This window comes from Conger conger, chromosome 6 (assembly GCF_963514075.1).
Source record: "Conger conger chromosome 6, fConCon1.1, whole genome shotgun sequence".
NCBI classification, from domain to species: domain Eukaryota; kingdom Metazoa; phylum Chordata; class Actinopteri; order Anguilliformes; family Congridae; genus Conger; species Conger conger.
This window is the reverse complement of record NC_083765.1, coordinates 51930443-51946411: the sequence shown is the minus strand read 5'-3', so window position 1 is coordinate 51946411 and position 15969 is coordinate 51930443. Positions and strand designations below refer to the sequence as shown.

General features: G+C 45.7%; 1 protein-coding gene across 1 annotated transcript; it reads left to right on the top strand.

Annotated features, from left to right (window-relative positions):
* The first annotated feature begins 1648 nt into the window (after positions 1-1648).
* Positions 1649-15519, top strand: klhdc4 (kelch domain containing 4). The gene is made up of 12 exons (XM_061245960.1): positions 1649-1835; positions 2130-2221; positions 3206-3284; positions 3592-3690; positions 5327-5463; positions 5642-5734; positions 6672-6834; positions 8414-8492; positions 9393-9601; positions 11797-12220; positions 13500-13628; positions 14877-15519. Exons 1-12 carry the CDS (start codon positions 1737-1739, stop codon positions 15044-15046), a joined length of 1773 nt encoding a protein of 590 aa, XP_061101944.1. The 5' UTR covers positions 1649-1736; the 3' UTR covers positions 15047-15519.
* The last annotated feature ends 450 nt before the right edge of the window (positions 15520-15969 follow it).

Below are 15969 nucleotides of genomic sequence, written 5' to 3'. Positions count from 1 at the left end.
TCGACCAGTCTGGCCCTTCTTCATTGACCTCTCATCAACAAGGTGTTTCCGTCGAAAGCTTGTCTGAAAGCATCGCTTAAGAGCTGGAGCTGTGGTGATCCGTCGAGTATATTCAACAAAATTATAGAGCTTCACTGTTAGCTTTAAACAGCTCCTCACTCCTCCACACTGCAGATTGCCAAACAGCACCAGCAACAGATGTTTTTGGCCATTGATTCAGACTGATTAGAGCAATTAAAGTTGATATGCAGGCATTTTGTCAATACTGGAGCACAAGAGCTAATTAACTGCAGGCCTTCAGGAGTTTACTGGACAATACTGATGTATCCAGCAGCAATGTTTCTCTGAAGATAGAACCTTAGCTTTCAGAACAGGACTTCATAATGCAGTGGATGCATTAGGTGCATTTTAACCCATTATGTGCTGGTGCGACGCCAACGTTGTTTTTGAATATATGACCGTTCTTCCAAGACGCATAACCGTTGAAATGCATTGTGATTCCTAGGCCTTTCTATGGGTTTTCTATAGGGCGCCTTAGTCCAGAAGGGGTTAAATGCTGCTAGTTACGCTGGTATTCTTGGACCCAACGGATATTGATGTTCTGATGCCCAGTGGCTCCCTCTACTGGCTCTTCACTCTGCGCTCCTCCACTGTCAAGCAAACAAAATCTCCACTTAATTTAAGACTTCCCTGAAGCGCATTCATTTGGGCTCGTACGGCTGAATTATATCCGCCTATATTTCCTCTTCGGGCGACATGCTTCGCACAGACTCCATAAATTATGACGTGGGATTGAACATGAATTTGCACGTTGTCCTTACTATCGGCAGCATCAGATTGATCTTGTTCCTTTTTCAAGTTAACGATTTCCCTTTGCAGGTGCCATTTAACTTGTAGTACTTCTCTTTTTCCGTGAAAAAAAGTTGGCATTCAAATTCACAGTCAATCCACAGACACTGAAACGTCATTAATTCCTTCCCGTCTAACTTTAATACGAAGTCTATGCCCAGAAAGATGTGCAACAGGATTGGTTAGTTTAATAGGCTAGGGGAGTCAATATAAGCACGAAATAAAGACTATATGTAAAATGAAGACTATATGAATATAAATAAAGCATATGAACAAATTAAATAAAGCACTTTCAGATTTAATGGTAAGTAACATATTTATTGTAACACAATGCTTCGGTATTCTTTTTACTCTTCATCTTCATCAAAATGCGCATATGCTGCATCATCCATCACAGAATGATCTGGAAAATAATGATCATTTAATTGATTTCACCGTTTATTTTTTTCATTTTGGTAGACAGAATCCTCCACAACATCTGAAACAAAACAAAAATGCTGTTAGGCAAATTAGTTGCTTTGTGTGTATGTGTTGTGTTGGGAAATGGGGTGAACCAAAACGAAAAGCAAATTTAGCATTGATATTTAAGGAAATATTGTATCTTTCGTCTTCAGACTGCATCTTGGAATTCAATATGCATTTGTATCTTTCCATTCCCAATCCCGGGAACTATTGTGATGCATTAGCACTAGGATTGGAATGGCCTGCAATACCTTGCCAGGTGTCTACTTCCTTGCCAGAAGGTGGCACAGTTTTACTAGGAACACAATCCTCCACAGAAATGGGTTGTGCAAAATACGCAGGCGCGGAAGTGCTTCGTGTTTTGCCCTGGAAGGGGCCCATGTGGATAAGTTACACACTGCCAAATAGAGCAAGGAACTGCGAAAATGGGCAAAAAAACAAAAAAAGACAAAAAAGTGAAAGGAGCGGAGAAGACCGCTGCCAAAATGGAGAAGAAAGTTTCTAAAAGGTCCAAGAGGGAAGAGGTAACTCCTTATTCTTACTGTGCTATTTAGCTAGCTAGCCAACCAGGCAGCATGGTTGCTGGGTAAGCTAGGCTAAAGCTACATTATTTTTCATGTTGACTGACATAAGGTCAGATTTCAAATCAAAATATTTGCGATTGGTATATAATTCTTTACCTGTCGTGCACGTTCTGAATGACACTAGCTTTTAAACTTACTGCTTGATTGCGAGCCGTGATTTACATATCACTGCCGGAAGTATAACTTAAGTCTTTGAATAAGAAAATGCTCAATCGTAATCGCATGCATTGGCAGGAGGATTTAGAAGCACTGATCGCCGAGTTTCAGTCTTTGGACGCAAAGAAGACCCAGGTGGTGGAAACCGTGTGCACGCCCCCTTCCGCTAGGTACGACCGGTCTCAACTACCCTCACCCATGCAACCTGTACCCTTGCCTCCACACCCAGAAAGTAATACCACCCCCCACCTGTTCCGCAGGGATACTTGAATGTGGCACTTGAGATCAGTAGTACTTCCGTTTGTAATTATTTTCTTCTAATAAGGGACTGATTTAGCCCTAGGACGTCAGTTGAGAGGAATCTCTTACCTGTCAGTGATATTAACAAAGCAGACAATAAATGATCCGATAGAAAAATAATACCGGTACTGCTGGCCTTGAGAGTAAGGTTTGAATATCCCTGCAGTACCCACTCTGACTGGGTGGTGTGGTGGTGTAGTGCTTGGCACCAATTCCTTGCAAGAAGGACGTTCTGGGTTCGAATCCTGGCCGGCCAGATTCTCTGCAAGTTTACATGTTCTCCCCGTGTTTGCGTGGGTTTAGTCCGGGTACTCCGGTTTCCTCCCACACTGAAAGACTTGCATGTTGACCAAGGCATGGGCCACAGACCTGGATTTTATCCCTGGGCACTGCACTGTGATTGGCCACTGCTCCTCAGTAACTATGATGGGTGAAATGCAGAAGACAAATTACTCCACAGCATTCAACAAAAGTATGTCTTATCACTCACGACAATGAGCCTGTGTGTGAAAAATAAGGACCTCTTGTTTTTGTCCCTGGGTGGGAAACCCTTCATTATGACAATGAAGGACAACCGCTTCATGTTACAATTAAGGTGTATTTCTGGTGTTGGACACCTTATAATGTAATAAGTTACCCCTTAATATTCTCATTAAATAATAAGATTATTAAAGGACATATTCTCCCCCTTAAAAAGTCTTGAAGTGTGCATATATTCCCTTAAAAATCCACGAATAGCTCACCATTTAAGGTGTAAAGTGAAGGGGTTTGGTTTCATAGTGATTGTGAAGGCAGTGTGCTGTAAGCTGCAGGTAAACAGAGGAATGACTGCCTGTGGTGTCTGTGCTCCCCAGGCTGAACGCCACGCTCTCAGCCCACCCGGAGAAGGACGAGCTGATCCTGTTCGGAGGAGAATACTTTAACGGCAAAAAGGTGAGACTTGCCTGGGCTTTCCTGGCCTGCCTCAGGGAGTCCGTCCCTTTTGTGTGTGAGAAGCGATCCGCCTGTAGCCTTGTGGCTAAGGTACATGACTGGGACCTCGAAGGTTGGTGATTCAAGCCCCAGTGTGGCCATGATAAAATCCGCTCAGCTGTCAAGCCCTGGAGCAAGGCCCTTAGCCCCACATTGCCCCCGGGGGGATTGTCCCCTGCTTTATCTAATCAACTGTAAGTCACTTTGGATAAAAAATGTCAGCTAAATAACAATTTGTATATTATTATTTACACTGCGTGTTTTCCAGACGTACCTGTACAACGACCTGTTCTTCTACAATATCAAGAAGAACACCTGGGTGAAGTCAGACATCCCCAACCCTCCTCCACGCCGCTGCGCCCACCAGGTGAGCCCTGCTCGTACGAGCCGCTGAACGCTTTCCATAGCTACGTTTTTCGTCCCAACGTTGAGCAAATGTTAAGCGCACTTCTGAAAAGTCGGCAAAAAAAAATGCAAATCAGCGTGTTTTTCCATCGACTGCTTCTTTACGAATGTTCTGAAGAAGGCGCAGGAAGTGCACCTAATGGAAAGGCTCTCAGCTGGAGAAGGTAGAGGGGGTCTCTTCATATAGTCTGGCCATCTGTTTCCGTCACCTTTCTTTGCATCTTCTCTCTATCGTGTTTTTACATTTTTTTATTTTATTTCAGGCTTTATTTTCCACTGCAGCTTTCTCATGTGCAAATTACAATTTTGCATAAAAACGGTTGGATGGAAACCCCACTAATGACATATTTTGTCATTAACCATTCTGATTTGTGCTCCTCAGTAACCACCGATCTCAATTGAATGAGTTGCGCTGTTAAATCTTTCCACGCCAACTCCAGGAGGTCGCACCACAGCACCTCTTTTTCAGCACCATTTGAGCTAGTTGACAATTATGAGATATAGAATTCCTGAAAACTTAAGCTTCATACTCCATTTCGTTTTTAAAAATAACGTTAGCTGAGATATGACCCATAGAATATTCAATTTGGCCGTTTTGGGCACATTTATACCCAGAAACCAGTGTCAGATATTTCATCCAACTCTACTTTGAATATGTTGAAGTTACATCTTTCTACATCTTTCTGTCTAGAAGTAATTAACTTTTGTACTCTGTGGGTTTTATTTATACAACACTTACATACCTGTAACCCCCCCTATAATCTGAAATGGAAGAGTCCGATTTCCATTACTAGTATAGCCATTGAGGACCATATTCATGCATTTGTTCATTCACTGAATTAGCAAGGCATTCTACAACTAGATTGTGAGATACAGGCCAGATTTATGTCTAATATTCAGGCTTATGGCTCTATTTTAAAGTCTCGCAATCCCAAAAGGAGATGTACATTGAAATCTGTTTTTTATTTATTTTTTTGGCTAACGTGCTCCGAGGACAGAGGACACATCTAGCACACGGCAATAAAATGTCAATTAAATTGCAATTTTCAGTGGACCAAAACTGAACTCACTAAACGTTCTCCTGGAACCAACAGCACATTTCAAGTGCCAGAATAACATATTATGTTTGAAGTGAAAACATTTTTTTTGCCCTTTTATCAAGATACAATATTTACTTTATTGCCCCTGAGGGGGACATTTGTCTTGAACTCAGTGAGGCCACTGAGACCGCTGGCCAATCATAGAATGGGAACATTGGTACAGAAACAGTAGTTAGACTTTCTGGTACAGTAAACACGCCATGAAAATGGAGTGTCATTGACGTAGTAACATGCATAGCAACCGACTGGTGGTATGCAGTCCCAATGTAACAGCGTCTGAACTCATGTTAGTTTGTGTCATTTCCTCACTTGATTAATAACGCTACTATATGCCACAGGCAACACTTTTACATTTAAATATATATATTTTTTCCTCATTTCATTAAATTAATTAATGTTAGTATAATGCGTGCAGGTTACTCTGCAACTCCCCCTACACTGATCCTGCTTTACTGTAAATTTAACAGCTCGTCCTCCCCCCCCCCTTCCATTCTCCAGGCGGTAGTGGTTCCTCAGGGGGGAGGTCAGCTGTGGGTGTTCGGAGGGGAGTTTGCCTCACCTGATGGCGAGCAGTTCTACCACTACAAAGACCTGTGGGTTCTCCACCTCAGCACTCTCACCTGGGAACAGATCAGGTGAGCATCCATATGTTTCCACGCATGTGCGTGGATGTGTGTGGGCAGGGCGGCCTGTAGGGTAGTGGTTAAGGTACATGACTGGGTAGGTAACCAGATTGTAGGCATTTCCACCTCCTGCGGGGATGTTTATATACACTGAAGGGGATCCATATTGTGCATGTTGTTGCATCTGCAGGGTATCTGGCGCCCCCTCTGGTCGTAGCGGGCATCGCATGGTCCTGTGCAAGAGACAGCTGCTGATTTTCGGAGGGTTTCATGAGAGTGCTAGGTAAGTGCCATGGCCCAAAGAAAACGCTTACATACAGTGCAGTCCATAAGTATTTGATTTGGACAGTGGAAGAATTTCTGTTCTTTTGGCCCTGTACTCCAGCACATTTGATTTGACATGAAACGATTAATATGAGGTGAAAGTGCTGACTGTCGCCTTTTACATCCATATTGGGCGATCCATGTAGGAATTGCATCCCTTTTTATACGAAGTCCCTAAATTTTAGGGGACCAAAAGTAATTTGACAGTTTGGCTCTTTCTGATTTGTCAGGTATATTCAATAGCTTCCTTAGGGCAGGTATCAGAAAGCTTTCAGTATTTAGTCTTGATTAAAGGCTTTTGATTGATAATTTGATTGGCCATACACATATTAGCATACACGTTGTGCAAAACATTTTTGAAATCATATATTCTCCAGACCAAACGGAAGAATTTGTCCTTGGACGTGCAAGTTTGAATTGCTAAACTAAATACTGTATATTTAAATTCTGTTTCTCTTCATGGGTTATTTCTACAGAGACATGTTCCTTCATATCTTAAACCATTAACACATGTCAGTATATTATGTACAATAGATTGCACATTTGCGGTATCTATTACACACGAACATATCAGGAGCCCCTTTGATCTTGATCACAGCCATATTTTGCCGAGATTGATGATATCTTTTGCACAGTTGATTTTGGAATTCCACAGTATTAGTAAAATATGTGTCTCGTCCGTGGAGCTGGGAGCCAGAAGTAGACTACGTTCAGGCTGTGGCGGGCTACCACGATCAAAGGCTACTTCGGCAAACGGCCGTCTGTTCTAGGTAACGGCGGGCTGCTATAAATTCCTGGTGTGAAGGCCGGGATGATGGACGAGGCTCGGGGCCGAGGAGCGGTCTTGGAGCGTCGCCGTTTGAAACTGAGCGGCCGTTTTTTTTCCGCTGACTCAGGGATTATATCTACTACAACGACATCCACGCCTTCAACCTGGACACGTTCACCTGGAGTCGTCTGACGCCCTCCGGTTCTGGCCCCAGCCCCCGCTCAGCCTGCCAGATGACGCCGGTACCCGACGGCAGTGGCGTCCTCATATACGGAGGGTACTCCAAATTGGTGAGCGTGATCGCGATCACGTGCTCCATCTGTGAGCTTGTGCATTCGGTGTTTGCCGGTTTTCATTTTTACTTCTTCTTTTTTTTTTGCCACGGAAAAGGGTCAACTGCGCTGTGTTCTGTCGTAATTTAGATACACATGGTTGACAAATTTTGTTGACACGTGGTTTTGTTATGGTATGGTACAAAACCTTTTTGACAAACGGCTAGAGGCAACTGTAGTAGAATCTCAGACAAATTGAAGCTGGGGTAGGCGAGCAGAATCTGGGCAGAAGAAGAAAGATTTTTAATGTATACCGCGGTGAAAAACCGACACCCCCTCCTGGCTGAGAGCTTCCCTCATTGGATGTTAGCTACCGGGAGCGATGAAAAACTGAACTACCTGAAAATCTGTCCTGGGACATTCACAGATATCAGATTTTATTTTCCCAGAGCAGTTGGGTTATTGCTCGCTGCCAGAACGTCATGAGAATTTCACCAAATATTTCCAAAAAAAACCCCAGCTTTATGGAAATACTGGACACGTTTAAGAGGTTTACTGTAAATGTTCCAAATTTGATTTGAATACATTTTTTTGGAATGGTTACTTGCCTTACCTTACATTACATTAATGGCACTTGACAGACGCTCTTATCCTGAGTGACGTACAATAAAGTGCATACCCATAACCAGGGATAAGTGCGCTGAAAGACCCTAGAGGGAAGTACAATTTCAACTGCTACCTGCACAACGAAGATAAGGACCAGGGCCTATTTGATCAGATTTTTATTTATTTATTTATTTATTTGTTTAATGTATTTTTTAATACCACAACACGCAAATGTATGAACAAACCGCTTACCTAGCCAAACACTGCTTACCTAGCCAAACTAGGTACCATCCTGATACACAAGTAAATATTTACAGAAAGACAACAATTAAGGTTTACAGGGAGGTAGGGAGTGACAGGGAGAGGTGCAGCTTGAAGAGGTGCGTCTTCAGTTTTCCCTTGCCGATGGCAAGAGATTCTACTGTTCTGAGTTTGTTCCACCGTGGAGGTCAGAACAGTAGAATCTCTTGCCATCTTCAACCTTACTCTAGCCTTAACAGGCCCTCCATCTCTTTTGTAACTGTAGTGTACACCTTTTTATATTTAACAGCCAGTGGGCTGATCAATCAAACCACTAGCCTGTCAGGTTTCTGAAGAATTCAGTGTAGCAGGATCCAGCATGTCTTTAAGGTTCTACTGTACTTTGTGTACTGTGTGTGTGTGTGTGTGTGTGTGTGTGTGTCAGGGAGACAGGTTGGGGGCGGGGGGGCTGTGTGTATGTAACTCAAAACACGGATTAGCTTTGAAACTGGATGTATTGAATTTAAATGTGTTTGTGTGTTGGCAAAAGACCAAAAAATTACAATAATGACAGATAAAATTAGCTTAGCTTACAGACTGATGGCGGGTTTGCGGTTCGTGAGTAATGGAGTTTGTTAGTTTAACCTGGAACAGATTGTGAAGTTGGTGAGAGTTTTATCTGTACATATGGGACATTGCACGTTGGTGACCCTGTGACCGTTGCATTGTGAGTGATGTTTTTCATTTGCAGAAAGCAAAGAAGGATGTGGACAAAGGCACAATCCATTCTGACATGCATTTACTGAAACGAGAAGGCAAAGATGAACTGAGTGAGTGAGGATGTGAGAGTGTGCGCGTGTGCGTCTGTGTGTGCACGTGTGTGTTAGTGAGTGTGTTTGTGTGTGCGTGCATGTGTGTGTTTGTGCGTATGAGTGCGCGTGTGCGTCTGTGTGTGCACGTGTGTGTTAGTGAGTGTGTTTGTGTGTGCGTCTGTGTGAGTGTATGTGTGTGTGCACCCGTGTGAGTGAGTGTATGTGTGAGTGTCTTAGTGCGTGCATCTGCGTGTGTGTCTGAGTGAGTGAGTGTACATGTGCGTGTCTGTGTATGTGCGTGCACGTTCGCACGAGAGCATCTGCAAGTGTGTGCATAAGCCTGCACATGTGTTTGTTCTGCGGTGTATGCACAGGACATGTGAAAGCCAGCTGTTGTGTAATTCATGTTGGTTGTTTGGCTGACAGTTGTGGGAATGCTGTGGGATTAATATTGCCCCTCTTTCTCTCCCTCTCCCCCTCTCTCTCTATTCCTCTCTCTCCCTCTCACTCTCTCTCTCCCCCTCTTCCTCTCTCTCTCCCCCTCTTCCTCTCTCTCCCTCCCTCCCTTTCTCTCTCTCTCCCTCCCCTCTTTCCTCTCCTTCCTTCGCTTTCTTCCCTTCCTCTCTCTCGCCATCTCTCCTTCGCTCCCTCACTCTCCCTCTCTCTCTTTCTCCCTCTCTCTCTTCCTCTCTCTCTCCCTCCCTCTCCCTCTCTCTCTCTCTCTTTCTCTCCCTCCCTCTCTCTCTCCCTCCCTCTCACTCTCTCCCCCTCTTCCTCTCTCTCTCTCTCCCTCTCCCTCTCCCTCTCCCTCTCCCTCTCCCTCTCCCTCTCGCTCTCGCTCTCGCTCTCTCTCTCTCTCTCTCTCTCTCTCTCTCTCTCTCTCTCTCTCTCTCTCTCTCTCTCCCTCCCTCTCTCCAGTGAAGTGGACGTGGTCACGTGTGACCCCCTCGGGGGTGAAGCCCGCCCCTCGCTCTGGCTTTTCGCTGGCGGTGGGGCCCGGGGGGCGCGCGCTGCTCTTCGGCGGGGTGTGTGATGAGGAGGACGAGGAGACTCTGGAGGGAGACTTCTTCAACGACCTCTACCTCTACGACACAAACAAGAACCGCTGGTTCCCCGCCCAGCTGAAGGTACTGTTTAAGCACCTCCGCTAGTGGGATCTGGGACAATGAAATAATTAAATCATTGCAATCAATCAAAATCAATCAAGCAATCAAATCAATGAAATGCGCTCAAAATATAATGAATGGGTCTTATAATTTGTTGACACATTTATCCAAAGCGATTTACAGTTGATTTGATTAAACGGCGGACGGTGGGGCAATGTTAAGGGGGGTTAAGGCCCCAACAGCTGTGCGCATTTATTGGGGCTACGCCAGGGCTTCAACCACACCGAGTCTTAGTCATGTACCTTAGCCACTAGGCTACAGCCTGCCCCAGTCGTGTACCTTAGCCACTAGGCTACAGGCTGCCCCAGTCACATACCTTAGCCACTAGGCTACAGGCTGCCCCAGTCACGTACTTTAGCCACTAGGCTGCAGGCTACCCCAGTCATGTACCTTAGCCACTAGGCTACAGGCTGCCCCAGTCATGTACCTTAGCCACTAGGCTACAGGCTACCCCAGTCATGTTCCTTAGCCCCAGTCATGTTCCTTAGCCACTAGGCTACAGGCTGCCCCAGTTGTTTACCTTAGCCACTAGGCTACAGGCTGCCCCAGTCGTGTACCTTAGCCACTAGGCTACAGGCTGCCCCAGTCACGTACCTTAGCCACTAGGCTACCGGCTGCCCCAGTCACGTACTTTAGCCACTAGGCTACAGGCTGCTCCAGTCATGTACCTTAGCCACTAGGCTACAGGCTACCCCAGTCATGTTCCTTAGCCCCAGTCATGTTCCTTAGCCACTAGGCTACAGGCTGCCCTAGTCGTGTACCTTAGCCACTAGGCTACAGGCTGCCCCAGTCATGTACCTTAGCCACTAGGCTACAGGCTGCCCCAGTCACGTACCTTAGCCACTAGGCTACAGGCTGCCCCAGTCACGTACTTTAGCCACTAGGCTACAGGCTGCTCCAGTCATGTACCTCAGCCACTAGGCTGCAGGCTGCCCAAAAAGTGCAAGCCCTGCCTTCTGGTCTTCTTGGTTGGCTCAATTGCACCAGGCACCATCGGTTGAGTACAGAATACTTTTTGAATCCAAAACAATGACTTAATTGACCCAGGTCCTGTGTATACATGTGTACATTTATGTGTACATTTATTTTAAGGCTGCCCCAGTCACGTACCTTAGCCACTAGGCTACAGGCTGCCCCAGTCATGTACCTTAGCCACTAGGCTACAGGCTACCCCAGTCACGTACTTTAGCCACTAGGCTGCAGGCTGCCCCAGTCATGTACCTTAGCCACTAGGCTACAGGCTGCCCCAGTCATGTACCTTAGCCACTAGGCTACAGGCTGCCCCAGTCATGTTCCTTAGCCCCAGTCATGTTCCTTAGCCACTAGGCTACAGGCTGCCCCAGTCGTGTACCTTAGCCACTAGGCTACAGCCTGCCCCAGTCGTGTACCTTAGCCACTAGGCTACAGGCTGCCCCAGTCACGTACCTTAGCCACTATGCTACAGGCTGCCCCAGTCATGTACCTTAGCCACTAGGCTACAGGCTGCCCCAGTCACGTACCTTAGCCACTAGGCTACAGGCTGCCCCAGTCACGTACTTTAGCCACTAGGCTACAGGCTGCTCCAGTCATGTACCTCAGCCACTAGGCTGCAGGCTGCCCAAAAAGTGCAAGCCCTGCCTTCTGGTCTTCTTGGTTGGCTCAATTGCACCAGGCACCATCGGTTGAGTACAGAATACTATTTGAATCCAAAACAATGACTTAATTGACCCAGGTCCTGTGTATACATGTGTACATGTATGTGTACATTTATTTTAAGGCTGCCCCAGTCACGTACCTTAGCCACTAGGCTACAGGCTGCCCCAGTCGTGTACCTTAGCCACTAGGCTACAGGCTGCCCCAGTCATGTACCTCAGCCACTAGGCTGCAGGCTGCCCAAAAAGTGCAAACCCTGCCTTCTGGTCTTCTTGGTTGGCTCAATTTCACCAGGCACCATCGGTTGAGTACAGAATACTATTTGAATCCAAAACAATGACTTAATTGACCCAGGTCCTGTGTATACATGTGTACATTTACTTGCATGAATATGTGTGTGTATTCGTGTGTGCATGGAGTTGCACGCATGTTCAGTATGTTTATAAACTGTAGTGCAAACTGGGTGAAATGTCGTCTTTTTGTTATCGTTGGTGAATTGTTGTCTGTGCCCCGCCCCCTTTCAGGGTCACAGGTCAGATAAGAAGAAGCGGCGACGCGGTGCCAAAGGGGAGGGGGGTGCGGAAGGGGCGGGGCCAGGGGAGGGGGCCCCGGGGCCGGAGGAGGGCCCGGTGGAGATTGTGAAGGAGATCGTCACCGAGGACGGGACGGTGATGACCATCAAAGAAGTGATCCCGTCATCGACGAAGGTGGAGGAGAGCGAGGAGGAGGAGGATGAGGAGGAGGAGGAGGAGGAAGAGGGAGGGGCTGCGGCAGCGCTGGTGGAGCCCTGCCCCCGATCCAATGCCATGGCGACGGTGAGGAACGGGAAGCTGTTCCTCTACGGGGGGATGTTCGAGGTGGGCGATCGGCAGGTCACGCTCAACGACCTGTACGCACTCGACCTGCACAAGATGGACGTGTGGGAGGTGCTGGTGGAGATGGACCCAAGTGAGTGGCCAAACTGTCCCGTCGTCTTTACCACGGTGCAGTGTATGCACAGGACACACGCACGTTAGCTTGCGTATTCAAACTTTTTTCTGTTCGTCACAAATGTTTGCTAACAATTTTAAAAGGTAGTGTGAACTGAAATGGCTGCCGATGGGGAAGAAGCAGAGAGAACGAAAGTTTGGCAGTTATTTGGCCGTTATAATACACTTTGATCAATGTCATATTTTTGTTCTTACCTTAAAAAATAAATCACAGATAAGCAACAAACCAGCTAGCTGGCATTGTTAAATCTAAGTCGCATCCATTTGTATTCAAAATTTGTTTGTGGCGACGAAATTGAACGTTCATTTAAAATCGTTCAACAGTAATGCTTTGCTGTTAACATAGTTCACTGTGAACGTTCACTGTCTTACATTTTTTACCCATTTTTTGGTCATTTAGATGCTTTTAATCCAAAGCGACTTGTGCACCTCTAACTAATTGAGGGCATTTTTGGTGATTTGATTGGTTCAGTCATTAAATCAGGTGTGTGAGATCCTTGTTCCAACCAAAAACCTTCTGGCAAGTGGTCTCCGAGAACTGGAGTTGAGAAACACAATGCCCAATTGTATATACACTCAGCAGTCACTTTATTAGGTAGCACGTTAATGGAAATAGTTTGTTGTTCAGACTAAACATCAGAATGGGGGAAGAAATGTGCTCTAAGTGAATGATTGTGGAGCGATTGTTGGTTCCAGATGGGGTGGTTTAAGTATCTCAGAAACTGTTGATCTCCTGCAATTTTCATGCAAAACTAGTTTCTAGAGAATGGTGCGGAAAACAGAAAACATCCAGTGAGCGGCAGTTCTATGGGCAAAAACGCATTGTTGATGACAGAGCTCAGAGGAGAGGGCCTGACTGGTTCAGTCTGACAGGAAGGCGACAGTAACTCAAATAACCACGTTTCAACAGTGGCATGCAGAAAATCTCTGCACACGTGACACGTTGAACTTTGAAGTGGGTAGGCTGCGGCAGCAGAAGACCAAAAAGTCTAAAAAATAAGACTTAATAAATACCTCACTGCTCAAGTGCTCAATGCATTTCCTTCTGCAGGAATAGGGCATTGTTGCCTGGAGATAAATGGTGCTGTCAGGCCTCGGTCAGAGTAACAGACCTTCAGAGAGTTCCTGTGTGTGAACAGCGGTGTGAAGGAGAGGGAGAGGAAGTGTTATTTAGGATCATTTTGATCTGAGAAGCCCGAGATCTGCAGCTGACCGCTCCCACTTGCTTTGGCCCTCAGAGGCGCAGGAGTGGCTGGAGGAGTCTGAATCCGAGGAAGACGAGGAAGAGGAGGATGAGAAGGCGGCCGCGGAAGGCGACGGGGAAGACGAGGGATCTGGGGAAGACAGCGACGATACCGAAGATGAGGGTAAGGGCTCTTCGGTTGCCCTGCTTCATCGTATACAGACCCCTCGTGGTAGCAGGTCCAGACACTGGGGCTGGGTGCGCCAGTGATATTTTTAATTCCAGCGTTTGGGCAAGCATGCCCAGCTGTGATGTAACTGATTTGATGGGGGGCTTTAACAAAGCTGGGTTGTGCACTGTATATAATTAAGGCTCATCGTTGTGGGTTTTAACTGATTCCCCCCGGATTTTTTGAAAAGGACAATGTTCCGCCCAGATTTATTGTTTTACATATTGATGTTTCTCCACATTTGGAATGTCTTCGGAATTATAATATATTACTCAGGACCCTTGCCTCAAAAGGAATACCAATTTTAGCCTGATTCGGGTCGTCTGTGAAGTTCTAAAATGCATCCCCCCATGCTTGTTTTGTCACCCCACATAAAATACAAAATTAAACTGTTGTCACTAAAACAATGGTATAGTAAAATAGTTTATAGAAATAGTTTAGGCTTTCCGTAGCCTATATGCTCTGACCAGATTGATTGCAACTTAAAGGGTTAAACTGGATTTATTTTGTCCTTTCTATTAGAATGACTTTGTCATTATTATACCAATGTTATCCCTATTTCTTGTATATGCCACTATGAATGTCATTAAATGTGCCTTTTGCATGATCAGGCCCAACATGGATTAGCAAGTAGCAGTAATTTCTAGCCTACACATTTCACTCTCTATGGATTCAAATACAGACTGCCAGCTTTAAATTATGCATAATTACGTCCATATAGAGTGAACTTTGTAGGACTTACAGCTCTTTAAAATTGTGTCATTGTCCAAATACTTCCTGACCTCCCTGTATGTAATGCACATTTACAGTAACTCTATTTGGGCAACATTCATTGTTCTGCTTTGTTTGCCTTCTTGGGTTATGCTTGAAAAAATAATAATATTGAAATAAATTCTCAAAGATTAAGCCAACTAACTCGCGTACAATAATGCATTCATTACCAATTATGACAGCTGTTGCCATCTGGCTGGCTCCAGATCTGGGACAAGTACTAAGTTGTTTTGCGTTTGAATACTTTTCTACGCTTTACTGAGCTCATCTGGTGTACTGGAACCTATGAAATCCTCTCAAAAAGTGCAAACCCCTGCCTTCTGGTCTTCTTGGTTGGCTCAGTTACACCAGGCAAGGTCAGCTGAGCACAGGAAGGCTGGCAGGACATGCTGTGGACTGTATCAGGACTGTGGTTTGCTTTTTGTCCCGTAGCTGAACACCCCCCGGTGAAGCCAGGCGAGGATCTGGCGGCCTTTCAGAGCCGGACTGAGCAGTACTGGGTCGGACTGGCTCGGGCCAACATGGGCCCAGATGCCAAGGAGAAGAAAGTGGCCAAAGTGGGCCTAGCCATGGCCAAAGTGTTCTACGAGGAGCAGGCGTGAGGCTGCCCTGTCCCAGCACCAGGAGATGGGGAGTGTGTGTGTGTGTGTGTGTGTGTGTGTGTGTGTGTGTGTGTGTGTGTGTGTGTGTGTGTGTGTGTGTGTGTGAGAGAGAGAGAGAGAGATAGATGTGTGTGCATGTGTGTGAGAGTGTGTATGTATGTATGTGTGGGTGTGCGTGTGTGGGTGTGTGCGTGTGCGTGTGTGTTTTTGTGTGTTTTTTACATTACATTACATTACTTTACATTATGTGTGTGTGTGTGCGAGAGTGTGTGTGTGCGTGTGCGTGCGTGTGCGTGTGCGAGAGTCTCTGAAGACTCTCCTGCATGGCGGCAGAGGAGAAGACATTATCGGTGGTGGACTGATGAGCAGAAGATATTTTGGATGTTTGGACATACACTGCAGGTGATGGACAAGGACAGTGATGCATCTCCCTTTTTCACCCCTGTGCTTTATTAAACATCTTCTTTAAATTATATTGTATATGACTGACAAATGTTTTGGTTCATGGTTGTTAAACATACCAAAAGCTTACTGTGTGTGTGTGTGTGTGTGTGTGTGAGAGTGAGTGAGTGAGTGAGAGAGAGAGAGAGAGAAGGAGAAGGAGAAGGAGAGTGAATGTGTGTGTTAGAAAGAGAGTGAACATGCCTGTGTGTCACTACCATGGTGTTCAAATACCTGTGTTGCAGATATTTTATATTTATGACTGAATTCATTCTTTTGACTCTAACTTTACTGCTCGTACTTAAACCTATGCTTTGGAAAGTTGCATTTTGAGATCCATGGTGGTGGTCGTATCAGTAGAAGTGGAAACGGTTGTTCATTTGAGTCATTTGTAGTTGAAATCTAGATTCAGGTTAGAATGATAGACTGGCTCTCTCTGAGATCGTATTTTAGTCGGTTTCAGAACCCAGAACCCTGCTCAG

What these genes read in the sequence shown, in the direction of transcription:
- klhdc4 (XM_061245960.1), top strand. Translation starts at nt 1,737, where the DNA reads ATGGGCAAAAAAACAAAAAAAGACAAAAAAGTGAAAGGAGCGGAGAAG. An exon ending in GGGTTTCATGAGAGTGCTAG is followed by an intron (nt 5,735 to 6,671) that starts GTAAGTGCCATG and finishes CCGCTGACTCAG; the next exon opens with GGATTATATCTACTACAACG. An exon ending in CGACGATACCGAAGATGAGG is followed by an intron (nt 13,629 to 14,876) that starts GTAAGGGCTCTT and finishes TTTGTCCCGTAG; the next exon opens with CTGAACACCCCCCGGTGAAG.